Here is a 27,245-nt window from a genome sequence, read left to right on the forward strand (position 1 = left end):
ATCTAGCAGCTTGTGGGCGGGATCTTGACTCGGCGGGGGTGGTGCCGACACTGCCTGCTCTTTATCTCTGGGGCTTGACCTTGACCCATTTGTTGTGTGGATAAAAATAGACCAGGGAGGGCGGGAACCGGTTCCCGCCCACATAACACAAGCCAGGTGTGGAAAGCTGCTCTGACCACCTAGGGTGGAGGTAGTTAGTGTGTGAGGGCCACTAGCACTTCATTGCCCATTCATTAAGGCAGCAGTGGGGAGCAGAGGCTGTGTCTTGTGTCAGCAAGGGTGGGTGCTCTTGTCTTTTTCTCAGGTGACTGGCTCTCCTGTTTACACTGACACCACCCCTTCAGTCATGGTCCTCACCAGGAAACGTGCTTCCCATGCGAAGACTGTGGCAACCCAGACAGAGGGTCTGCTTAATAATGTGGCGGTTCAGGTCTCTGGCTGCCGGGAGTGCCTCAGCCTGCTGCTGCCAGGGGAGGATGGGAAGGATGCCACTTGTGTGCGGTGTGAGCAGCTGGATGAGCTGCTCAACCTGGTGGTGGAGCTTAGGGAGGAGGTAGGTAGACTGCGGACCATCAGAGAGTGCGAGCGAGAGATTGACTGGTGGAGTGACTCTCTGCGAGAAAGGCGCAGAGATTGCACTACCCAGACGGAGGGAACAATGGACCCTCTCTCTCATTGTAGTCAAACAGGGAGAGACAGCTTGAGAGAAGATGAGGAATGGCAGCTGGTCTCATCCCGGCGTCGCAGGCAACCCCCAAGTTCTCGACCTACCTCGGTTCCCCTGATCCCTCTCTGTAATAGGTATGAAACCCTGAAACCAGAGGGAGAGGTGACTGATGATAATGTGGGAGCACTGCCGCCAAGCTTGCCTAAGGTGAGGCGATCAGCTCCGCGTTTAAAGACTGCCTCCTCCAAGAAAGAAAGGAGAGTGGTAGTTGTAGGTGACTCTCTTCTGAGAGGAACAGAGGGTCCAATATGTCGGCCTGACCCTACCCGTAGGGAGGTGTGCTGCCTTCCTGCAGCCCGGGTCAGGGATATTTCTAGAAAACTCCCCAGCCTTATCCACCCCTCTGATTATTACCCTCTATTGATAGTTCAGGCCGGCAGTGATGAGATCCCTGTTAGAAGCCTGAGGATTATAAAAAATGATTTTAGGAGACTGGGGAAGTTAGTTGATGGAGCGGGCATACAAGTAGTGTTTGCCAGCATTCCCTTGGTGGCAGGGATGAACGCTGAGATGACCAGGAAAAGCCATCTTATAAATGCATGGATGAGAGGCTGGTGCAAGCGTAAAAACTTTGGATTCTTTGATCATGGGGTGGTCTACTCGGCATCTGGCCTGAGGTCTGCAGATGGGAATTGCTTGTCTCCAAAAGGGAGACGGATACTTGCCCAGGAGCTGGCGGGACTTGTAGAGAGGGCTTTAAACTAGATAGGAAGGGGGAGGGGGATAAAGCCAGGCCTGCTAGAGAGCAGCCTGGGGAAGTGGTAGTGGGATTAGGTGAGAGGCGAGGGGCTCAGCTGAGATGCGTCTACACTAATGCACGCAGCATGGGCAACAAACAAGAAGAGTTGGAAGCCATTGTGCAGCAGGCAAACTATGACCTAGTTGCCATAACGGAAACGTGGTGGGATTGCTCCCACGATTGGAGTGCGGCATTGGATGGCTATAAACTCTTCAGGAAAGATAGGCAAGGAAGGCGGGGTGGAGGTGTAGCTCTCTATGTTAGGGAATGCTTTTACGCTACTGAGATTATGACTGGGGACGATAACGTTGAATCCCTATGGGTAAAGATCAGAGGAAGGGCTGACAAGAAAGGCACCCTGGTGGGCGTCTGTTATAGACCCCCAAATCAAGATGAAGAAACAGACGAGGTATTCTATAAGCAGCTGGCACAAGCTGCACAGTTGCCTGCCCTTGTCCTCATGGGGGACTTTAACTTCCCTGACATATGCTGGGAGTACAGCACAGCACAGAGGAAGCAGTCTAGGAGGTTTCTGGAATGCGTAGAGGACAACTTCCTGATACAGCTGGTCAGAGAGCCCACGAGAGGAACTGCCCCACTAGACCTGCTGTTCACAAACAGGGAAGGTTTGGTGGGAGATGTGGAGGTTGGAGGCTGTCTTGGACAGAGTGATCATGAAATGATAGACTTCGTGATTCACAGTGGAGCCTGGAGGGGGAATAGTAATACTGCTACCTTGGACTTCAGGAGGGCAGACTTTGAATTGTTCAGGGGACTAATAGGGGGAGTCCCCTGGCATTCAGTCTTAGCAAGCAAAGGGGTCCAAGAGAGCTGGTTGCTCTTCAAGAAGGAAGTCTTAAGGGCGCAGGAGCAGGCAGTCCCCCTGAGCTGCAAAATGAGCCGGCGGGGAAGAAGACCGGCGTGGATGAATAGGGAGCTATTCCTGAGGCTCCGGGAGAAAAAGAGAATCTACCGCCTGTGGAAAGAGGGACAGGCCACTCAAAATGAATACAGGAAAGTTGTTAGGATGTGTAGAGGTGCAATCAGAAAGGCAAAAGCCCAGCTTGAATTTAACCTAGCTGCTGGTGTGAAAAGGAATAAGAAACTCTTTTATAAATACATTAACAGTAAGAGGAGGACAAAGGAGAATATCCACTCTTTGCTGGATGAGGCTGGGAATGTGACCACTGAGGATAAGGAAAAGGCGGAGGTTCTGAATGCCTTCTTTACGTCTGTCTTTAAAAGTCAGACCAGTTATCCTCAGGATACCCCTCTCTCTGACCTGGTAATCTCGGCCGGGGAGCACACTAACCCCCCTGTGATTCTGAAAGAAACAGTCAGAGACCTACTGCTCCAGCTGGACTGTCACAAGTCGATGGGGCCAGATGAGATCCACCCGAGAGTGCTGAGGGAACTGGCGGAGGTGATAGCCGAGCCGCTTTCCATCATCTGTCAGCGCTCCTTGTTGACTGGTGAGGTCCCAGAAGACTGGAGGCTTGCCAATGTGACTCCCATTTATAAGAAAGGTCGTAAGGAGGATCCGGGGAACTACAGGCCTGTCAGCCTGACCTCGGTGCCAGGGAAGGTTATGGAGCAGATCGTCTTGAGGGAGATCATGCGGCATGTGCAGGGTGACCGGGGGATCAGGCCTAGCCAGCATGGGTTCATGAAGGGCAGGTCCTGTTTGACCAACCTGATCTCCTTCTATGATCTAGTGACCCATCTGGTGGATGAAGGAAAGGCTGTTGATGTGGTCTACCTAGACTTCAGCAAAGCCTTTGACACTGTCTCCCACAGCATTCTCCTGCAGAAGCTGGCAGCCAGAGGCTTGGATGGGTACACTCTTGGCTGGGTAAGGAGCTGGCTGGAGGGCCGGGCACAGAGAGTGGTGGTGAATGGAGTTAAATCCAGCTGGCGACCGGTCGTGAGTGGTGTTCCGCAGGGGTCGGTGCTGGGGCCTGTCCTCTTCAATATCTTTATTGATGACCTCGATGAGGGCATCGAGTGCACCCTCAGTAAATTCGCAGATGACACCAAATTGGCTGGAAGTGTGGATCTGCCTGGGGGTAGCGAGGCCCTACAGAGGGATCTGGACAGGCTGGAGAGCTGGGCTGGAGCCAATGGGATGAGTTTCAACAAGGCCAAATGCCGGGTCCTGCACTTCGGCCACAACAACCCCAGGCGACGCTACAGGCTTGGGGCGGTGTGGCTGGAGGACTGCGTAGAGGAAATGGACCTGGGGGTATTGATTGATGCTCGGCTGAACATGAGCCGACAGTGTGCCCAGGTGGCCAAGAAGGCCAATGGCATCCTGGCTTGCATCAGACACAGTGTTGCAAGCAGGAGCAGAGAGGTGATTGTTCCCCTATATTCAGCACTCGTGAGGCCGCACCTCGAGTACTGTGTCCAGTTTTGGGCCCCTCACTGCAAGAAAGATATTGAGGCCCTGGAACGTGTTCAAAGAAGGGCAACAAAGCTGGTGAGGGGTCTGGAACACAGGCCATATGAGGAGAGGCTGAAGGAGCTGGGAATGTTCAGCCTGGAGAAGAGGAGGCTCAGGGGAGACCTTATTGCTCTCTATAACTTCCTGAAGGGAGGTTGTAGTGAGCTGGGGGTCGGCCTCTTCTCTCGTGTCATTAGTGATAGGACCAGGGGGAATGGTTTCAAGCTACGGCAGAGGAGATTCAGGCTGGACATGAGGAAGTATTACTTTTCAGAAAGGGTGGTCAGGCACTGGAATGGACTGCCCAGGGAGGTGGTGGAATCACCGACCCTGGGGGTGTTCAAGGAAAGGCTGGATGTTGTGTTGAGGGACATGGTTTAGTAGGAGCTATTGGGAATAGGTGAACGGTTGGACTGGGTGATCTTTTAGGTCTTTTCCAACCTTAGTGATTCTATGATTCTATGATTCTATGATTTTTCATTTTCACAGTCTTATGATAGATTAAATCTCCACAAAGACTGATGGGGTGGGTGAGCAAGGGCTCCTCCAGTGTCTAGATGTGATGCTGCCTTCAACAGCTTGTGCTGACCAGATGTGTATAACAATAGCAATGACTATTGCAGGCACTGGATGATATGATGACCATCAAAGCCCATTAATAAGATAGATAAAAACAGTTGAGAAGTAGTGTGGTTGGCGACTGCCATATTAAGATGTTTTTTTCCTTTTTCTTTTCATTTGATTATTATGTTTTTGGTGTTGTTTTTTTTTTTTTGTTTGTTTGTTTTTACAAGAATCAATTCAACTGCAGTGCAACGCAGTGCAGCAGTGGCATGTTCCCTTTGAACACCTCCCAGATAATCAGGCTGGAAGTTGCATCATTGCCAACCTTTGAATTTCACACATCTACAAAGCTTTTTTAAAAAGGATACAGCCATTTTAAGCCACATGTGCTCTTTGTAAGTCAAGACATTTTAGCCAAAGAACACAAGAACACTACTTAACATTCATTAGCTTCCTTTCAAGTAAGGTTGGTTATAAGCAAGCAGAGCCAATCAGCTTGTATAGCTGATGGCTTTAGAACTAGAGGGCAGCCTCAGTTTCTCTTGAAAAAGAAATCCAGCTTCATTCAGATTCCTTTTAGATTTCACATCTGTTAACTAATCTGAACCCAATGATGCGTTACATTTGTACAATGGAAGAAATAAACACTTGCATGAGACTGACAGAGCCACGCTGATACAAATGCAGTGTCTCACTGAAAGCTAGATATTGTCTTACACACACTGTGCTACCCTCAAACACACCGTTCATTACTTCTGAAAGTTTCTTAATCAAAATGTAGATGGAGTATTTATGGGCACGACTTACTACAAATTGCCACAGGTTTTATGATCAATCAGTTACAAATTATACAGCATGCAGACTGACAAGTCTGAATTCAGACTCAGTATTCCCTCCAGATTTCCTCCTAAACGTACGTCAAAGTGAATAAATGCAGATCAGCCTCGAGCTGAGCTGTGCTCGCTGACTCCCAGCAATTTATGCACATAAATCCTAATCTTCTAATATATTAAGCTTTTGCCAACAATGATTATAAATTAAAGGGTTTCTCATTTTCATCTCCATGCCCAGGAGAATTACACATGTAAATTCTCAGATGAGTATGAAATGCACACAGAACTGCAGAGAAGCGATTAGAGGGAAAGCAACGTTCTTTTAATATCAGTGAATTCAGAGAAGGTTTTCACATCACTGCTGCAAGAAAGATTTGCACGTTGCCCATCATTTCTGTAGCTGTCTAGTGCCTCCCACACACACACAAGACCCAAGCTGTTAGGTACCCAACTTTCCGATCTCCCCTTCCTTTACTGAAGGAACATACAAATGGGTTTTGGACCCCGACTGTAGAAAATGAAAGTTCCAGTTTTTAGGCCAATTAATACGTGACAACTTCAGATTTTATTCCCAACTGTATGTAAAACAAGTTTGATAAACAAGAATATAATCAGGCCTTACCTTGTGATAGCATCTGAAGTAAGCAGCTCGTTCATCTGAGAATTTCTCCAGCCTCTTTGGCCCTTTGCTTGAAGCTTTTTTGAATACTAACCAGCATCTCTGGTAAATCTAGAAACACAAGAGAATAAACTTGGCATCTCCAATGACTTCAATATCACTAACATTTGCATAGAAGTTAGACTTATAAATCAGATTCTGCTCTGGAGCTACAATTAATGGCTCTCAGTAGCTCAGACAAAATGAAGATCAAGCTAATGGACACTCACATCGTATTTCTTTTGAATTACATTGCAGTCATAAATTAAGTCATAAATAAAGACAGAGGATGCTTGCATGAAGGGTGCTAATGAAAGAAGCTGCAGCCATCCTGCTTGTACATGCAGGACTTTCTAGGAAACAGCTTTTTCAAAATAAAGGGATACACTTTTCAATGTTAATTCATTATTTGTTCCAGTCTCGTATGCTTAAGACAGACACAAAGCTTGAGCAGACAAGGAATGAAATTCCATCAGGTGTGTGAATTGGCAAAGCAGAATATGTGTATAATACGTAAAAGAATAAGTGTGAATAGACAGTGAAAAGCAGCTCAATTACTGGGTAACTGAATGACTGGACAGACCATTTCACAGTAGAATACAGGATTCCAACAACTGTCCTTTTGCTTTCAAAGTCCAAATACTTAAATTTGAGTCACTTGAATGAGATTCTTTCTGCACAGAGTGACTGAAGAAACACCCTTCCACACTTGCAGCATCCTGCCAATTCATTTATCAAACTTCTGTCCCCTTTCTTGCAATCTTCCCACCTAGTCCTCAACTGTGCAGCACTTCCTATCATCTTATTACATTCAAAACTCAGATAACATACTGTCTGCATAGAGGATAAAAAAAATTTAAGCCTTACCAACTGTTCACAGCCTACATTTAATCAGTAATTCGAAAGTGACACCTGGTAAGATAAGAAATAAAACAAGACTGCCACTAAAAGTAGTGTGATTTCAAAGAAAAGTCCCTATCAGCTGTTATCAAGTAGTGCACAGCGCTCGCAGGGCTCCAGGGTAGCACAAATGGAATGATCAGTGATGGGACCCCTCAGAACTTCTCATTGCCTCCCACCAAGCCAGTGCCCAACAAGCAACCAGACAAGAGAGCTCCAACCTCGGATCCATTGATAGTTTTCTAAACCAACTTATCCAGCACAAAATAATGCCCATGAAAAGTAGCTACAATTAAGTAGCCGTAACTCTTTCTGTGCATGAAAATGATTGAGTTGACCAGCTGTCTGTTCTTCCACTGTCTTTCAGCTGTTCAGGGAGTCATATTATTCCTCCCAGCTTGTGGACACCCATTCATTGCCCAAGGAAAGAAAGCTTCTTTCCACCTCTGGCCGGGAGTACGACCTTCCAAACGCTGTTGGGACCATAAGTACCACTAGCAATCAACTCCATACAAGCATGGGAGGTGGTTGTAAGTTGGTGTTACTGGAATGGGTTCTGTAGCTCAGCAACAACTAATCCAGACTAATTTTTGGATTTAGAACAGAATCAAGGTTTAAAAAGCTGGAAAAAAAACAAAAAACAAAACCACAACCACCTGCTAAATGTAAGCAAAGGAGCCAAATCAGCATCAAATATAAATACTCAGCTTTTGTGTTTTGGTTCTGCTCCCACAGTACAGCAGTTCTCTAACACAATACAATACATCACTGCCTTCAGGACAAAGTCATGCCAACCCAAGTAACTATGCCTATGAAGAACAAATGGCATTCATGATGCTAATTTGAGTGAAATGGAGGAAAATCAGGACACAAGGGTCCCCCGTCTGAACTTCCTCCTCCTCCTGCATCAGCTCTCTCCTTCCTTTGGCATCTCTGAGCTGAAGCAAGGCCAAGGTATTTGTGTTCTGACCTGCCAGGTTAAGGCACTATGCTGCTTGTTTTGGTCCTGAATTAGGAAAAGCACTTAAGCTGTGCTTGAGTACATAAACATGGCTGAGACCCACCTCCCTCCAATTTATGCTCTACTATTCATATGGTAGCCCATAGAAAAAAAAGAAAAAAAAAAAGAAAAAAAAAAACAACAAAAAAACCACAACTCTTTTTGCATCTGATGGTAACATTCTCATCAGAAGAGTTACTCTCCAAAGAACAGGGAAGCAGTTTAGCTCACAGACAAGATTTAATCTCATAAGTACTGAACTGCAATTACTTAGTTGCACCAGTAGATTAACAAACCACCTGTGTAATTGCACAGGCTCCATCACCCCGTTAATACCATCACTACTGGGTCTTATCCCAAGATACACTTGTAATCCACTTGTAATACAAATGCTTGTGAACAATGAAGTATTGCTTACACAGTGAGCTCAACACCAGCTGGAAGGTTGCCTGCATTTCTCAAGGCATTGACTGTAACCAGGAATCCTCAGTTCTCCTGCATGTTATCTAGGCAGTCACTTGGTCTAATGAAATACCATTACTCATCTGTCGTACAACTGCCTCCTTCCAGACTGCACGATTTAATTGTATGTTTGCGTACCACCTGACTGTGCAATCTGGTTGCACCATCAGGGTTCCTGGATGTTAAATTAATAGAAAGATGTTTAAAGTCTTAAAAGAAGAGTTTTGAGTTCTCTAAACCCATACAGCTACACAAACTCTAGAAACATCAACAGCCAGTTAGGCCTTCTCTGCACCAGTGACTTTGATGCAATTCATCCCTCACTGCAGCTTTGTTCAGCGCTGCCAGCAACAAAACAGCCACCGTTACTGGGTGGTGTGGGAAACAGGAGGACAAGTGTTTAGACACAGCACGAAAATAAGATTTACATACTGGGCTGCAATAGTTGAAGTATTATCAAGTATTTTGTTTTTGTTAGAATCCCATTAACATCAGTGCTGTGGTTGTTAACTCTTGCCTGACAGCTTATGGGAACAAACTCAAAAAGAAGACGCAAGCTCTCTCTTAAAACCTGCTTAGCACTTTCAAAAACGAAATCCTGAGATAGCTGCCATCAGCAGTGGGTGTCCATTATCACAGTATCATTTCAGTGATCCCACAACATTGCAGAAGAGCACCCAGCACCACCTTGACTGAGCAGAAGCTGCACAAACCCAACTTCTATGCAAGAACACGGAAAGCCCTTCAACGCAGTCAATGCACAGAAGAGCTGGTGATGAGCCCAAGACAGAGAGCTAATCACAGACCCCATTAGGAGCACATACAGAGCAAATAATTAGGCCTTTGATCCATCACGATGGAGTATGTGTCTGAGGCTTGTCAGCACTTCCTCACACTGACAACAGTACCTGAACTGTTTACACTGTTGAAGCTGTTCTGACAGCAGCTACCAGCAGCAGCCCCAGACGCTCCCAGGTGCCTATTCAGCACGAACACTTAGCTCACTTATCCCTCAAATCAACGTTTACACTACTGCTACATGAATAGGAATTAGTTGGAAGCACTGCTCTAATTACTTTCACCCCAAACACTTGCACTGACAGTGATTAGATAATCCAAGCAGCAAATCAGGAACTGATGAGATGAGAGAGAACAGTAAGAGCTGTCATTTGCGAAACACCTAAAACTCCCAAAGCTCTCCCTGCAGGATCCTACAAGATGCCTGACCTGAAGTTTAATTCAAGTAGAAAAACTAGCATCTACTTCTTACAGTCTCTAAAAATTACAGCTTCCAACAGTCAAGAACATGAAACTGGAGGGAAATAACATGGCTGTCCATGAAGTGGATCATCTGAACCCCAGGCAGGTGATCTAACATGCACGTCCAAGGTCAAGGCAAATCACTGCTATTCCTGGCTCCAAGGATCAGCTGACATAAATCACAGCCACAACCGAAGTCAAGGAGTGACTTCAAAGGAACGATGCAATCTGAGTATCTGCATTCCTGCCTCTCAGAGCTGTTCCCTATGACCCAGGCAGGACTGCCCAGCCATCCCCACCTCCCAGTGGGGAAGTGCACCGTGAAGCACAGGCACCAGTAATCTCAGCTGGGAGGGGTCAGCATCTGGCCAAGCAGGGTGGAAAAATCTCTTGACTTACTTAATTTCAGGGTTCAGATGTGGTTTGAGAATGATCATGCAGAGATGGAAACTGAAACCAGAGGCTCTCTGTGCTATGTGACAGCCTGAGGCTTGCTCTGCCCTGGGAATGGCTGTGAGAAGGCAGGAGCATCACCTCACCGCCTCCAAAGCGAGCAGAAAAGCCAGGAATGGAGCCAGGTTTTGAGTTAAAATGTCACTTTTTCATCGTGGAGAAAACACTACTACAGGAAACAAGCCTCTGAATTTAGCAACTAAAATTTACATTTGGGTCTGTAGTAACTTTATGCCACTCCTCAATGCTTTGCTCAGCAACAGATCTTTAAAAAGTCTCTGGAAAAAGCCTTCCCCTGAATTTCTAAATATTTGGATATTTCTCTTACCTTGGGGCTGGGGAGTTTAAAACTAAAAAAAATTTAAGATTCCTACACCTTTGTCATCCAATACACTTTGGCAAAGCGTGAGTATTTTCCTTTGGAGCAGACGATCCCACCTCTTTTTTGTTATTTAAGAGGGAGTCAGTAGTACAAAGTCGCATCTGGCAAATTTCTCTTTTGCAAACAAGAAATGAGCCTCTGGGGAAAGCTACCCTATTTTATTCCTGTGCTGTGTTTTTCTGCTCTTCCCCAAACCGAAGAATTCCAACAAGCTGCATTTATAGGGACATTGAACTTGCTGTCAGATAAACACAAACAGCTTTTTTACAAGCAGTAGATGAAAGTACTATCATACAGCTTGAGATGACTACCAGAAAGCCTGAGCAATTGCTAGGAACTTATCTTTTATGACCAACAGCCTGCAGAAACAGAGAATCTGACAAAGGCACAGCACAAAAACAAGCAAGTTTATCACCGCATTTCCTGAATGTTCTCATAGGACAAAAAACGCTGTCATGTTACCCAAGAGCAGTAGATAGCTCACCCACTGAAGCACCTCCATCCGCAAATGGAAAAACCATCTGAGCGTCTTGGATCAATTCTATCAGGCAGCATCCAGAAGACTGAGTTCTGAATAAAAGATCCTTCCAGAGGGGAGTTGATCACACAAAATTAGCCAGGTAGCATGAAGAGTCTGAATCCTAATTCCTGTATTTAAACAGATGGATTACTAGAAAGAACCACAGAGCTGTAAACACACCTAACTTGTGCTGACGCGTGCTTAGCATGACCTAAATACCGCAGGGAGACGCAGACTGGTTCACTGGCTTTGTGAAATAAGCAGCAAAATTGATTACATTGTCTGTAAAGATATAGCTGTACTTGGCAATGGGACAACTTCCCATTCCCAGAATACCTATTTAATGTTAGTGCGTTATGAGTAAGCTATATTGCATTATTCATTGTGATCAGGTTATAATGACTGCATAAATCAAAGTTGGCTTACATCAAGCAATCTTCTCTGGGAGATGAAAGAAAACAATCTAGATTTCTCCTTCCCTCGAGAAACACATTTCTAGAGATAAATTTCCCTCCTTCACACTGAGTATACCTCTTCAAAACAATATTTTACAGTAGGAATTCACAGTTGCTAATAGGGATTGAAATAGTAATATTATCCCCCTGCACAAAATTGCTCAATATTGCTACATTTTTCCCTTAAAGTTACAAAATCCAACTCTGGCACTGGCCAGAACTGGCTGTAAGATCTGTTCACAAAACAACACAGAAGAGTGATATCTGTCCTTACTTAAAATGTCCATTTTAAGATGTCAGAACTGCGATTCAGGATGCGCCCATCCCACACAGGTATCCTAAGAGTTCTGCAAAGCAGTCACTTCTTTCTCATTTCTACTCACAGCACGATGGCTTGAATTTGCAGAAGAAATTAGAAATGAGGCTGTTTCATAGAGAAATCAATTCCAATTTTTTTTTTTTTTTAAGAGTTTCTCTAAGGACTGTTGAGAATTTCACAGCCTAAAAATATTAACAGCAAGACTTCAACTTCCAGTTTGCCCTCTCTGCAGAAGAGTTAGAGGCAGTATCTTTAGAATGAGAGCATTACCCAAAGCATCCTTCCCCTTCCAGGCCCTCCTTCATGGACTTAGAAATTCTGCCATGGAGTGGTCTGGGTTTTGAAACCATTTTCCCCACTCATCCACCAGCGCACAAAAAAGGGTCAGCTTTGTGCCACTGGGCCATTTGAGGAGAGTGCCTCCATGTGCCAAGCAGCATTTACAGCAGAAAGCTTCTTGCCAGTGACAGCTTAAAAACATCAGATTGGAGCTAAGTATCTGATTTCATTCCTTTAACATCTGCTAAGCTTTATATATAAGCACAGTTAATTCTAGGCATGAAACTGGACAGGTGAAAAATCAGCCTAGGACTGTAACTGCTGAAGGGAGAAAAAACTGGAGGAGCCACCCTAGAGGGTCAGGTCATCAGTGCAGCCCAGTGAATTAGCACCATTTAGTATGGCCTCAGGATTAGACAACTGCTTAATAACTTGAAATTGCTGCAGTGAATTCTGGTTTGGAATACCTCCCCACCTCTGCTATCCAGCTTGGATACTTTAATTACATGGAATAGAGAGGGAAATAGCATTGATATAGCTCATTAACAGATCATGAAGCTCACTAATTAGTACATCAGATGCAAAGAGTCTACAAAGTACCCAGAGCTGTAATCAGTACACATGCTAAAAAGCAGTACTAAGGGGATGCTCTCCTGGACTGCACTATCCAGAAGGCACAGGGGACTCGTTCCATGTTTGGAGATGAACTGTATTTGCTCACAAACTCCCAGGCTTTGCTGTAGCCTCCCATATCACTCAGCCATTTGTGGGAGCTGCATTTCACGGCTGGACTTGCAATCTGAAGACTGCACAAAATGAGAGAAGAAATGCAGAAGGTGCACACAAATCCAGCCTTTATCTCAGAAGAATACGTTCTTCAACAGTGAGCTGCCATCACCCAAAGCCAGACACAAGAGAAGTATTTTAATTTTCCAGACACCAGTGAGTGACTTTGAGCAATTCAGCTGTACCTGTTGCCATCTGCCCACCTGGAAATGGAGTTAATGAGGCTTGCTGTGTGCTGCTTGGACACCCAAGGATGACAAATGCCCTGCAAGCCCCTAACTAGCAACAACTGGCCATTTTTGGCCTGCTGTCATTCTTTGCCATTCGCCAATTAATTTCTCTGCAAGCTCCAGGAAGCATCACAGGTTTGCTTCAACAAACCATGTGCATCACCTCCCATCCTGACATACATCTGCCTCATACCTCAACTCAGCCTCAAGGCTCCCCGCACAGCTAAGATGAGATAGAGTTCCACAGTTCTCTTTTTCTCCTAACATCAACACTGTGCAGTGGGGGTTCATTCCCCCAACCTTTCCAGAGGTCAGATCAGCTCTAAAAATTCATTCCCATAAGCCCTGTGCCATCTAGCTGTATCTATATGTCTGGCGCCATCAGCTAACATTTGTCCTCACTGGGGCACGGCCACTAGGGAGGGCATTAAGAGTAGCTCTCCTTTGCTGACCATAAGACATCACAAGTTCCTTGGAAAGGAGAGGAACCGCTTTATCTTCTACATTAATACTGCTGGGAAGAAACACCACAGATTTCACTGCTGTGGCATTCTGAATTGAAAAGTTACATTATTCTCAGCAGAAGAAAGGGAGATAAAACCCCACCCTGTTCTACTCGCTTGAACTTCCACTGGTATTTTGTGACAGCACTTGATGAAGTCAGACAAGAAGATAACAGAAATACTCCATCAACTTCCACAGCATACCTGAAACATCACATTAAGATGTCAACCCAGGTGCAGACCTTACATCTGTTGCTTTCTTTCAAGTGTCTCCATAAACACTGCAAAACATTAATTTATGGCGGGTGCAACTTCAGAGTAACACCCACCGCAGAGGAGCTCTCGTGCTGTAATGGACTGATGATGAAAAGGCAATGAAATGAGGACAGACTGAGCTTCCCCTGTTTATAATGGGGTTTTACTTTCCTGTCACTGTGTTCACAATTGTTGTTGGCATATCCTTTGTGTGCAGTAACAATTAATACAAACACCTCCATAAAACATACAGTCTAGCAACAAAAGAGCAAACGGTGAGGATACAGAGCTGAGGAAACAGCTGGCAAAAACTGGGGGAATTACCTGAGATAAAAGCAGAAGAAGAGCACTGCAGTCAAGTCTGAATTAGATTTGGTAAAGTGAAGACTTCATCTTCAGAACAAGACAGCAAACAGGTGAGAGTCCATTGCTCACCAGTTATCTCAGTTTTGGGAAATGGCAAATTTGAAGTCTCTTTGTTTTGCTAAATACCTAAGGTTGTCTTCCAAAGAATGACAGGGAAGGTTACCAAGTGGAAAATGAATGCTGAAAAGCACAAGAAAGCTTCATCATATTATCAGATGAACTGGAAGGAACCTCTGGACATCATTGAGTCCAACCCCCTGCTAAAGCAGTTCCTTACAGTAGATTGCACAAGAAAGCATCCAGGTGTGTTTTGAGTACCTCCAGAGAAGGAAACTACAATCTCTGGGCAGCTGTTTTGGTGCTCTGTCATTCTCATAGTGAAAAAGCTTTTCCTCGTGTTGCTGTGCTTCAGTCTGTGCCCACTGCCCCTTGCCCTGTCACTGCACACCTCAGGAGGAGTCTGGCCCCATCCACTTGACACCTGTCCAAGCTCATGCTTTCCAAGCAGCGTCCTGGATCCTATCCCTGCCACCACCACCAAGATCCAAGCAGCAAGAAATTGTATCTGTGAAAATGTTCCAACACCTTATTTAGGAGTTTTCTAAAAATACAAATCCAACAAGCTTAATATCTTGCACGCTGAAGTTGGTGCATACAAAATCTGCTCATTTTATTCTGTCTCAAATACTTCCAGACTGAAAGGAGCTATAAAGGTGAATGCTGGAGTTTGATCACTGAAGCTGCTTCAAACATAGATACAGGCAGACAACTTTTCCTTCTCCTGCCCCTTATTACATCCACTATCACTGTGGTTTCCAGTTTTCACAGCTCTTGCTCTGACCTTCCCAAGCTGACTCTCTAGCACACTCACCCAAGCACCAGTCTGTGAACCATATAGTTCTAGTCCTGCAGGTTGTCTCTCCCTGTCCCACCTCTCCTCCCAGTGTTTCACAGAAACACCACTATGCAGAACTTGCAAAAACTATGTCATTTTCCATGCTCAACACCATTCTCTTCTCACTGAATTTCCTACAGAAATGAGCATAATTAAAATCAAGATGTGAGAACACCGAAAGCTTAATTCTTCCCAGCTTTTGAAAGTCAAAAGTTTCAACTGTGTATAAAATTCTTTAAAAAACACAAAGCACTAAACTTCTGTATAAAGGTTTCCCAAACTTCTGACCACCAATCAGAAGTTTTCCCATTGCAGTCCTAAAGTGTGTGCTGTAAGCACGAATGCCGTACCAGATGAAGACTGCAGTCTGCAGGCTGTTTGGTGCGTGGGTTTTTTGTGCTGCAGCACAGAATTGTTGCATTTCCCCTCTAACATATAGCCTGTATAGACCATCTAATTCCTCAACTGTATAAGAAAGAAAAGCCCTCCTGATTTTAGGTGAATTTTTGCTGATTTCTTTTTTAAAATATTGAATACTTCTGTTAATGTCAAATGTTAAATGTTGAATGTTAAAGTAAAGCATTAATCAAGGTGAGAAGCAGTCCAGAAACCTAAGAACCATTTTACACTGAGTTTTCAAACCAACCCAGGAACACCACAGTACAGATTACTTGCTATTAAGCAACTATGTTCTAGAAGCAGGAAACTAACCACAAAGCTGTGAAGAAGCCATCTCCCTTCTTTGCCCTTCTAAAGACTAAATTATTACTAGTTCCTATTATAGGGCTGGCCAGGAGAGCCCTAGTTCTGCATTGGCAAACTCACTTGTATCACATTCCTTTGCACTGATGTGGTTGAGAGTTTTTGGACAAGTCAGACCCATCAAGCAAAGCAGTGGCACACAGGTCTTGTTTCTCTCTGGACAAGCCTAACACTAGTTCCAGTAGCCAAATATTTCATTAAAGCCCATTACAGTTTTACTTCCCCAATTTCTCTACCATTAGGACTTCATTACATTTATTAAACTGTTTTAGATCAGCATTAAAGAGGAGCACCCACAGAAATGCTTTCTCCTGCGTTAACGAGGTCCTCGTACCACTGAGAGCAGTGCCTTCAACACCGCTGCCTTCAGAAGGACAACTTCTGATTTTCCTCCTCCCCTCCATTCCTAGAAGGCAGGTCCTACCCAGCAACCACTGGTAAGGTTCACCAGTTGCCCAAGGTCACCCTCATAACGAGAAATCATTTACCCACACCAAAATGGATTGGAAAGGTGCAAATCCAGTCATGCATTCCCATCAGCAAGGTTAAGGACACTGGGGAGGAAAGGCCACACATCTGTTCCAGATGTGTGACAGCAAGAGAACAGCAGGACAGCAAGAGAACAGCCCTGGACAGGGCAGCAGGAGCACACCAGATGTGGACAACCCACACTTGCCACGACTGATGCGAGACGCCAGCTGTTCTCAGCATCCTTGGGAAACCTCTACAGACAGAGTAGTTTGTCAGAACTGCACTTTTGGACTTGAGCTGCTGAAACTTGGCGAACCTGCTCAGATCTCTGTCCTGGCTCTGGCCCAGGTTTCCATGGGGGTCCCACAGCAGGACGCTGGAAGCTGACCATGCCATGCATGACCAAGAGGTGCCTCCAGCAGATGGGATTACACACACCCCGAGAGCAGGCTGAGGATTTAATTACAAGTGTTGTTCAGCAGATATGGCTGCAAGGAGAGTTCTGAGCCATGCCTGGATGATGCAAAGTGAGGATACCTCTGAGAGAGGACACTGCACAGCGCTCCTCTGCCAGGCTGAGGTACAAGAAACACATTGCTAGGTTAAAAAAAAATCCCCTTTACTCCTCTCTGGGAGCTTTATTCACTGATAAACATATAGGATGCCTCTCTGGAGACATGCATCTTTTAGGAACAGATACTCAGCTGTACGCACAGCTCCATTAAAGGCAATGGATCCTCCCAAATGAGCATTTTTAGCAGTCTGTAATAATGTGATAGTAATACAAACTGCAGAGCTGGCTCCCAGACCTCCATACACAGGAAATACCATCACAACATCATGGCAGCCATAAAATATATCAGAATACCTCCAGTAATGGCAATTTAAAAAGTTAGTGTGCAGATTGTTCCGCGTGGTAAACCTCCAGCGTAGCTGGTTAGCAGCTGTATATGTTCTAGAGAGAGAAACACTTCGTAAGGCTTTTCCAACAAGCCACAAATTGTGAGGACTGTTTTAAATACTTCTGTCATGCAGCAGTAATGTATGTGCAGCATTCAGCAGCACGTGCTGTCCTAGCCTGCCCTAATTTTATTAACCCTATTTTGTGAGGGAGAAAATGTCATCCTCTTTTCAGAATATGGATCATCTTAATGTTTATATCAAAATTATTTCAGTATTTTCCATTGTGATTTTAGATACACACGATCTTCAGTGTTTTCTGGAACCTGGGAGTCAAAGCTGTAATAAAATAAAAAACCACAAGTCACATGCATTCCTAGGAGACAAAACTTGGGAGAAAAAGGTGTAGACCTGTATGTATCAGCTTCAGGTGCATACGCTGCTTAGAAAGGTATGCTGCCCTCCTAGGGAGCGGCCACACACAGCAGCAAAACCCTCATTAGGAAGGTGTGCATTTTCCAAGAAAGCCAGAGGATGGAAGGCTTCCAAAAGCCAGTGCCTTCCAGCCAAGGGACTGGAGCCAAGCTGGATGCTGTGCAGTTTGGCCATGGACAAGTCGTTATCAGCAGCATCTCTGTGCCTGACCAGAACACCTCAGCTGGTTCTTTGGGGTGCTTTTGTTTAATCAGCACTATTGCACTTTTAGCTGCAGACAGCTCAGACACTTCATGCAATAGGACACGCCACGTGCGCTCCTGGCACACCGAGATCCAGGGGCTGACAGCTGACCCCACGGCATCTCACTCCAGCAGTCTGCCATACATCACGAGGCTGGGACAGCCCCGAGGGTTCTGTGGGGTCTCCCAGGGGGAACAGCATCATCTCCAACACTCCATGCAGGAGGAGGGCACTTTTGGGTACCGTGCCATCAGCATGCTCAGTGCTGCTTCAGGGACATCACTGCTTCCCTGGAAGCCCCAGCACTCCCATCTGCCTGCACCCTGACAGCAGCAGCGGGGGATAACCCTAGGGCAGCTTCACTCTGCAGCCTTCACACAAATTGAAATGTTGCTTCCAGAACCCCAAATGTAATTGGGGGTACGGCAAGGGCAAGCCAAGCTGCAACAACAGAGGGCTCAATAAAAGTGTCAGACTGCAACAAAAGCACTGCCAGGAGCCTCGCAGCTCAGCGAGAGAGGCGAGCAACTCCCATGAGCAACAAGTACCCTTTTGCTTTTAAAGCTCTTTGGGCAAGCTTTCATCCCAACAACATACCTTCTCAGTACAAAACCTGCCATATTCTGTGCTTCCTAACACCACCACTTCCTTGCAACCTGCTTCCTCAGGGCGAGGAAAACTTTGCCAGGAAGCACATTGGTTGAAGCCAGGCTAGCAGTTAGATGTGAGAACAGCAGCAGCTACAAGCCAGGCTTATCAGTGTAACAAAGGTCCTTTATTTCTAAGATTTGTTCTTGTTCTGAGTCTTATTTGTTAACTGAACACTCAGTTGACACAGTTCAACCAAAATGAAAGCCCAGGTGTATTCACCAGCACCACACACACCTGTCCTTACAGTGAGTACACAGGGACTGCTTTTTCGGTGTAGAGAGCAGACATCCCCATAATGAAATCCTTCACTCCCAAAAAATCAGACCTGTGTCACAGAACGAGACCTTAATTGATGGTCACAATGGCAAAAAAAAAAAGTCTTTTTAGGTTCAGAAGCCACAAAACAACTTGTGTTTCATGTAAATAGACACAAAGTGCTTTATCAGGTGAAAGGTAATCGCTGGCAAAAGCACTCAGTGCCGCACGGCGTCTCCTCTTATCTCCTCTCCCCAAACACAGGTCTGCTGGTCACTGGTGGAAGCGCTGCCCACAGAACAAAGCTGATCTGTTATGTTGCACAGAACTCCGTGAGGTCGTGCATTTGCACTGTCAGCAGTTCCTTAGAACACAATCTCCTCCATGTCAGCGCTAATAACGGAACTGAGAGAGATCATTGGCTGAGGGAATTATTTTTTCCCTATAAGGATGGAAAGAATTGGGAAGAGTGCGCTTTCTCTTGAATATATTTGGCTCTGTGGAAGACACACGTGATGCAAATGTTACTATGGAAACTATTCTATTAAATAATATTAAATTAAATTTACATATTTAAAGTGCACACAAACGGTCCAGGTAGAAACCTAATTAGCCTACACTGGACTTGAAATTACAAAGTAGAGCCTCTCAGAATTGTCAGTTTTCCTTCAAAAGCAGCTCGGTTTTGAGCAAGCTGCTCCTCTGCACCCCTTTCTTCACAAATGTAGCATTTGCACCCCTGTTATTCCAAAAAGTCATTTTTTGAAGTAATTTGTAGACACAAGCGCTGCTCTAGTTCCCTTGGTGATGAAATTACCATAGCATTACAGAGGAAAAACCCAGGAGCTGAGTTCCATTTGAAAGAACAACGCACTGATTGCAGCTGTGCCACCATAGCGGTGAGCATATTTTAGTAGCTCCCTTCACACCTCACCACACACAGCATCCAAGCCCTTCCCAACCAGCAGGAGCTGCGCGCAGGGCTGGAGCAGCCTTGTCCTTCCTGATGCTGTCAGGGCACAGCAAAGTTGCAAAGTTTCCCACTCCGTGGATTAAGGTTTAGACTATTTTTCACTTCCCATCTCCAGCTCCTGAGTGTTGGAGAGCCCTTCCCAACGCAGCTACCCAAAAAACCAAGCTGTCCCACAGCTCCTCTCAAGGAGCCAACTTCCCATTTGCCATTGAGTAATATTGAACTCAAGCTCTGTCTAATATCAAGCTGCAGCTCAGGCCTCTTCTGCACCGGCTGGGCACATCCACAGCTGATTGAGGAGGAAAAGGCAGCAGGTGAGGAGAGCTACTGGGGCTGTGCTGTGAAGTGGGTGCTGGCAGCTGCAGTGTTGCTTCGGGCAAACATGCTTGTCCTGTATCTGAAGATCTCAGGTTAATCGTAATTAACCCAAGTACCCACTTTCACTTGGATTTCATAAATCAGGACACTGGGCTCTTAAGCAGCTTATAGGGAACACAAGTTACAGGAGGAAGCCTGCAATTGTATTTCAAACGTCTGAGCAATATTTTAAACTGAAAACTTTAAGGAGAAAAAGCTCTACTGTTAACAAAACTGCTTACTCCCAGGTAAGAGGGGCACCAGGACATGAACAGGGCACCTCATGCCCACAGCTCCAGCCTCTGTCACCAGGTAGCAGCTACTGGCTTCCTCCCTTTGGCCAGTCAATGGGACAGCATTCCCAGAGCAAAGGGAAGCCTGGAATGACCAGTTCTGGGCTCTTCACTTTAACAACTCTCTAAGGCACAGTCACTCTGGGACATCTTCACTAAAGCACTTTCTCCATTAATAGGGCTTCCATTCATCTCAGAGCAGATGCACTTTGTTCACACTCCTGCTAGGTTTCACTGCCACAGAATGGAAAGATGTGTCAAAGTTTAATCTTACTTTTTATTCACGCAGGAACAAACTGAATACCAATACATACTCAGTGCTGGAAGGATGGCCATGGTACACTGGTCCTGCCAGACTTACTACAGACTCTCTCCAAATGACGTTATCTCCATCTGTCACTGAATCAGATGGTTCTTAAAGAGTGAACAATGCCCAGAAGTGCAGGTACAAGACAAACAGCATCTTCCCTTTGGTGCAGGAACATATTACAAACCCAAACAAGTCAGGGAGATGAACACTATAGGTTCTATTGAACATGGGCATGCAAAGAGAATGAAGCTTACTTGTCATCAGCAAACACTTCCCGATGACCAAACACACCTCACAATAAATTTGGATGTAAAACTCACGCTACAAACAATTCAGAACTGCCCAATTAATAACCCATCAGCTGTCAGTAAACACAAGAAATAAGTTGCCTTCCTGTCCTGAGGTGCAGATTCGTTTTTGAAGGCACTCGACAGGCACAAAGCCTCCCTCCGGGCTGAGATCCCGCACCGCAAGAAGGAGCAGGAGGTGCAGCGGCTCTGGAGGGTCAGAGCGGATGCCCGAGGGGCACCTGCTGCTACTGCCGAAACCAGGAGCTTGTCGTAAAAGCACAAGAACAGACTTAAGTTTAAAATGAAATAAGGAACTAAAGGAGGAATGGGGATCTGGGGATTTTTTATTTTGTCAAACTCTCACGCGATAGTCTTTAAAGCCCTAAAAGGTACCGACAAGATCGACACCTGTCCCACACGGAGCTCAAAACCTCGATGCGTTACAACCCCATCCCAGGAACACCGAGGCAGCTACAAACCGCACCGCAAGGCACAGCCCCGGCCCTCCCTGCCCCGTTCCCGAGGGCACCTGCAGCCCCGCTCCTCCGGCCATCCTCCTCCACCTCCTCCTCCTCCTCCTTCTCCCCGGCTCTCAGCGCTCCACCACCGGCGGCCCCGGCCCAAAGTTGGCGGCGGGCGGATGCCCGGCTCCGGGTAGCGGCACCTCGGCATCAGCACACCCACCGGGAGAGGAACAGTAAAAATACACATATATGCATACAGATACGTATACGAGCACGCATGAGACGCGCAGATTCATGCATTTAAGATGCTTTGATTCATCTCCCCCTAGATTTTCACCTCGCCTGCGGAGACACTCAGAGAGCACAGTTTGCAAAAAACAAGACAAAGACAATTACAAGAAAAGGAAAAAAAAAAAAAAAAAGAAGAAAACAAATCCCCAAGGCAGGTGCCGCCGGGAGGGGACCAACACTCACCCCCAGCCGCCTGCTCCGGATGCGCACATAGCCCTGCTTCACGATGTCGTTGAAATTGGAGGCCATCCTTCTCCGGGAAAGTTAGAGGCAGCCGGCGGGGTCGGGGCGGCTCAGGCAGCCCTACCGGCACAGCTGCAGCCTCCGGGAGAACCGCGCCCGCTCCGCTCCGCCCCACCGAGCGCCCCGGCCCCGCGACGGGCAGGGCTGTGGGCAGGGCTGCGCTAATGCCCGCCCCGCGTCCTCCATCGCTCCTCTTCTGAGCCCAGCTGTCCAATTCGTTTCTAAGGAGCAGAATACTGAGGGTTGTCCATTTCTGGGGAGTTGCGTTGAACTGCCCGCTTGGTGCGCGCCGCTCCGCCGTGCCCCTGTTAGCCCGGCTGCAGGAAGGTGGGCTGGCAGCGGTCAGCCCTGCCCTTCTGTGCCGAGGAAACCGCTCCCACCTGCGGTTTTTCTCAGGAAAGTGAGTTTCCCAGAAAGTCTTTCAGATGCCTGAAAGCCTGCCAAGTGGCTCAGCCCCAGCATCTCCTGACGGCCGGTAACCGGAGCTGCGCCCTGCGCTCAGGACGGGGTCCCATGGCACACTTCCCGTCTTGGAAATGTCACACGAGCACGCGCTGCATTTTCCAGCACTGTGTGCTGCTTGCAGTAAGGGATGAGCGCCTGGCGCTGGGCCCGGGGGTTCCCTCCTGCAGCCTCACATCTCCTTTTCCAGGAACGTGCAAACACTGTCAAGCACTGGGGCTCCAAGGACCCTGCTTGCTCTGTAGGTTACCTGTTAGTGGTACGCTATAAATACTGTGTCCTGGAAAGAGGAACCGTTCATCTCCTTATCACATCTTTTAATAGCATCCCAATTATAGGCAGTCTGAGGAGGAGGTCAGCCGCATGACTTTGACAATTATCATGCCCTGCAAATGACAAAGTGAGTAGAGAGAAGGCAGGCAGGGCAGAACAGAGCTCAGCAAGGAGGGCACCTTGCAGTTGAACCGAGCACCAGGCAAGGTGGGAATGATGCCTGTGTTGATTTGGTCATTCAGTTACTACGAAACTCACTTATAATAAGACTGGCCCTTTTCTAAATCCATAGCTCCTTCAGATTGGAAACAGTCACAACAGTGCTGGTTGCTCTGTTGTGGGAGCAGCTTGGTGCTTTCTGCTCTTGCTTGAGGTGACTGTGCTTTGCAAGGGTTTACAAAGATATTAATTGACAAGTGGTTATGGAGATAGAGCATAAGGCTTTCTAGCTGAAGGGCTAATTCACTTAGGATGAATGAGACAACTCTGCAGTCTTGTTTCAGATTCTACATTACCATTTTACATTTCCCTCTCCTTTTCACTAATTCAAAGAACACATAAAATAACACAGTTAGAAGCAACAAAAGCAGCAACACTCATGAACCAAAATACCCCAGAAATCAGATTATTCTAAGACGAGTCCTTGCACTCAAGAAAAAATGTCCTCAGAAATTGCATATTACAAAGCATATGCACCTCAGTTCAGACCTGCCAAACAGTGTAATCTTCTAAAACATGTTGTATCCAAGAACATGGATAACATCAGTCCCCTGACAGGTTGGATGTCAGTCCTGGCTGAAAGCTCGAGGAGTTGAGATTCCCACCCTGCTGCTCCTTGCAGAGCAGTGTGCATTCAGTGTGTAAACGTATTTCACAATCTCAAGCACCACGAAAACAGCAGTGCTGGAAGAATCAAGTGTAGTCTGAAATGAGAGAGCATTTACTTTGATTTCACAGATATTTGTGACAGGAAACAAATTACAGAACCATTTTAGGTGTCTTTTCAGCAATTTTGGGCTTTGCTTCTAATCCCCCCCAGTGCCCATAGACACATCCCACCGAGTTGGTCAGCAGCAGTGCGCTCCTGCAGGTACACACATCCCTAAGAGCTCTGCTAATTAAAGGCAGACTTAATCCTGTGCTCATTCTTTGATGAATTAGGATATTAGTGTCCATTTATGATTCGCCTTTGAACAACCCAAATCCCTCACGCGTGCTATAGTTCAAAGAGAAAATGCATTTTAATTTCCATGCGTGCAACGCGCTTCAAGAACGTGCCAGAAAATCTCATTGCTAGGGTTTTCAGCCCTCTGCCATCACTGTGAAACAAAACTGCTGACCAGGTTTTCAATACTGATACAAAGGAGTTCTCTTGCTGTTTTGACAGCAGTGCTTCCCATTCCCTGGGGCCTATGGGCCATCAGCACTCCCTGTAAGGAAATGCTGCCCCATTATCTTTATCCCAAACTGTACAAAACGTTTTCAATAAGCTTTCCTTGATATGTAAATTCTTCTCCTTTTAATGGCAATGTTATTTACTTACACTTCTTTTTTCAGGGGTCACTTTGAAGTACCAGACTGCTGCTAATAGCTTAAGTGAATTGTTATTGCTTTCTCATCTCACAGTGCCATGTCACCATACTGCCCTGCAATGAGCTGCCTCACTTTGGAGGCTCCAAAACTGGAAATGGCTGGTATGCATTTTCACTGAAAATGAAGGGATCCATTTTTTTTCCAAATGCCATACTGACATTTGCAAAAGAAGCCGTGTTCACCTCTCTGTATTTGAAGCATGTCATCCTCTGTGTTTGCAGTGTGGTTTCATCAGCCTAAAGGTGACGTGTGGCAAAGATGGCTGGGTTGTACTGCAGGTAGAGGAGCTGCAGAGCCCACTGGAAGGAAGCAGCATTTTCTGGTACTCGTGCACACAGATGGAGCTGCTACAAACCTGACTAAGAAAGGTCCTGATGTGATCACCCTGAAATTATTTTCTGGAAATGTACAACATGCATCAATAGTTTGTTGGTTTTTTTTTATTAAAAGGTCCCATAGCATTTGGTTTCCATAAGGTCAGGATGCCAACATTTTCCCACTATTCTTTTGATTTTTCAGAGTATTTTAGAAATGATAACATCACAGTGAAGTGCTCTGACCTTATCAAGTGCTCGGAGGTTAGCAGAATGCAATATCTCACATGCAGTACCTCCCTGAAGAGCCTTTGACATTCCTTTTCCTATTTCTGCTTTGGTGTGAGACAAATTTTTGACATTTCATTTTTATTTTTGTGGAAATTGTGAATTTGGACTAATTCTACCTGCAAGGAAATGCAGCTGATAATGAGCAAAAATAAAAAGGGATCATTGCTTATAAAAAAAGTGCTGCCTTGGTTTTGTTCGCTTTACTAATCTGTTGCAAACCCTGAAATCCTATTTGTGCAAAGCAAAATCTGTAGGGTTGCCTTGGATGATTAAGCAAACCTTGGCCTGTTTAATTCTGAAAAATGGAAATGAGTTTACTTGGAATTTACCCTACTTTGCAGTGCAGGGATTGGTTTTGTCACCTCTCTGTGGCTCGTCCCCTTGCTGAGATTCATGAGACTGAGCATCCCACCCCCATTACATAACATGGGCACAGAGTTACTCACACCATAAATGCCCGTCAGTGTGAGCAGCCAATAATCAATATTTAATGACAATAAATAAGCCATTAAGCAGGCCAGTGTGTAATTTTGCATAGCAGCAGTGCAGTATCTGGCAGTACCTTACCTCTGTGCTACTCACTCCAGTGATTTTGCTTCGTGCAGAGCGAGGCAGGGAGAGGCAGAAAAGGGAGAGGGAGGAGGGAACAGCAAATGAAATGCATCTGTTTATTGAAACCCTGGTTCTGACTGTAATATTTTGTCCCTAACAAAATTACTGTCAACGCAATGCATGTTAAGATAGAAATAAATATATAGTGAGTGAATCTGCAGGCCAAGTGAATGCAGGGCAACGTTAGATACTGAACAACCAACATTCATTTTGCTTGCTTTGTGTTTCAGTGACTGATACGTTTAAGCAAGTTTTTCATTCTCATTTTCCTGCAGACATACATCGAGGGCCTTCCTGCCTCTGCAGAACATGGCTGTGGGGATTAAGCAGGACGGAGTGGCAGGTCATGAGGTCACCATCCATCCTTCCTGTTCCTATACGTAATTTATCAGAGCCTGCAGTGTATCAAAGCACAGCTCTGGGATTGACAGCTCGCTCTGATCTTTGGCTGTGGAGGAGCTGGAGTGATGGAGCCTGTGTAATTGCAGCCTTCCTGGCTGCATGTTTGATATTTCCTGTACCAGGCAGCACAGGAATGCTGCTTCCAGCATAGGTCCCAAAAAACACAACTGGGCATAGCAGTGCAATGGGAAGGACTTATTCACATCTATAAGCTTGGACTTGGGCTGCTCGGATCTCTTAGGTCCATTTCTTGGTCATTTCTGCAGTCAAGGGGTGAAATGCTGCTCTAAAAGCCCTGAATGGCCCAACTGGCACTGATAATCAACTGACACCCCTGGGACAAGGCAACCTCTTCCAAGACAGTGAAAGGCTTCCTCAAGACTCAAATTGCTGCCAGAAAGCAATCCCCCACGTTTCAGATTAAACCCAGATATTAAGACTTGTACTTCAAAATTCAGATGGAAGCTTCTTTACATCATATCACATTTTTAAACGTTTCTGAATTTGACTTCAGTGCACATATTTGTGGATATTCCAATAGTGATTGATTCCAGTGAAATTTATTTCCCATTGTTTTGCCCTAAATACTAATTACTGAGCTAATGTCAAGATAATTTGATGTCTATGTTAACAACATGTCTACAAGGCAAACTCTTATCTTGTCTCAGTGCGTATTTATTGCTGCACATCTACTGAAAATTTATGCCTGAAAGTTTTTTTGATCTTTTTGTTGCTGTTAAATGAAGTAGAAATAACTATATTTTCTAATTATAGTATTTGCAGATGGCATTTGGAAAAAATATCAAATAGAGTCAGTTTGCAATGCAGAGTTTGATATTTTGTGTGCTGCCTCCTATAATCAGTAGATTTGGGGCTGGATTGTAATGTTTCTTCGTGTAGTTATGCAGTGAAATTTGTGTGAGCATTTCCCAGAACTGGGCACCTGAATAAAATGAATGTACACAAAAGGAAGTATCATTCAGCACTGCAGCATGACTTGCAGGTAGGAGAAGCCAGGGCTCTCGCTGAGCCATGCATGTTGGAGCTATTGAAAGGGGAAGATATGGAGGATGGATTCTATTCGCCACGGCATCCTCCCAGTATGTCAATCCCTTTGCTTGGAAGGTGAAAGAAGAGTTGTGCTTTGTGATGTGCTGAAAAGCCAAAGCAAGCTCATCCCCTTTATGAGAAAGACAAACTACTAAGAAAGAATGATGTCTGTATCACAGGATCTCTATGCTGCAGTACTGGAGAAGACAGCTAGCTGCAGAGAGCTGAGACAAGAGGCTGCATCACCTCCTCTTGCACGTACAATTGGGAAACCTCAGTTC

General features: G+C 45.6%; 1 protein-coding gene across 4 annotated transcripts in view; it reads right to left on the reverse strand.

The window, feature by feature from the left end:
- DOK5 (docking protein 5) overlaps nucleotides 1–22,075 on the reverse strand; it is a 38,612-nt gene extending 16,537 nt beyond the window's left edge. For 2 of the 4 annotated variants that reach the window (XM_042884931.1, XM_042884929.1), the window contains exons 1-2: nucleotides 21,908–22,075; nucleotides 5,929–6,036 (exon numbers count right to left, since the gene is read on the reverse strand). In XM_042884931.1, the coding sequence (XP_042740865.1) occupies nucleotides 5,929–6,036; nucleotides 21,908–21,973 (174 nt within the window). In that variant the 5' untranslated portion in view covers nucleotides 21,974–22,075. Of the gene's footprint in view, nucleotides 1–5,928; nucleotides 6,037–10,905; nucleotides 11,070–21,907 lie in introns of those variants that run through there. The other 2 variants (XM_042884930.1, XM_042884932.1) reach the window with 2 other exon arrangements.
- Between the last annotated feature and the right edge of the window lie 5,170 nt (nucleotides 22,076–27,245).

This window comes from Lagopus leucura, unplaced genomic scaffold, assembly GCF_019238085.1.
Source record: "Lagopus leucura isolate 7727_CA_CO unplaced genomic scaffold, USGS_WTPT01 Super-Scaffold_100047, whole genome shotgun sequence".
NCBI lineage: Eukaryota > Metazoa > Chordata > Aves > Galliformes > Phasianidae > Lagopus > Lagopus leucura.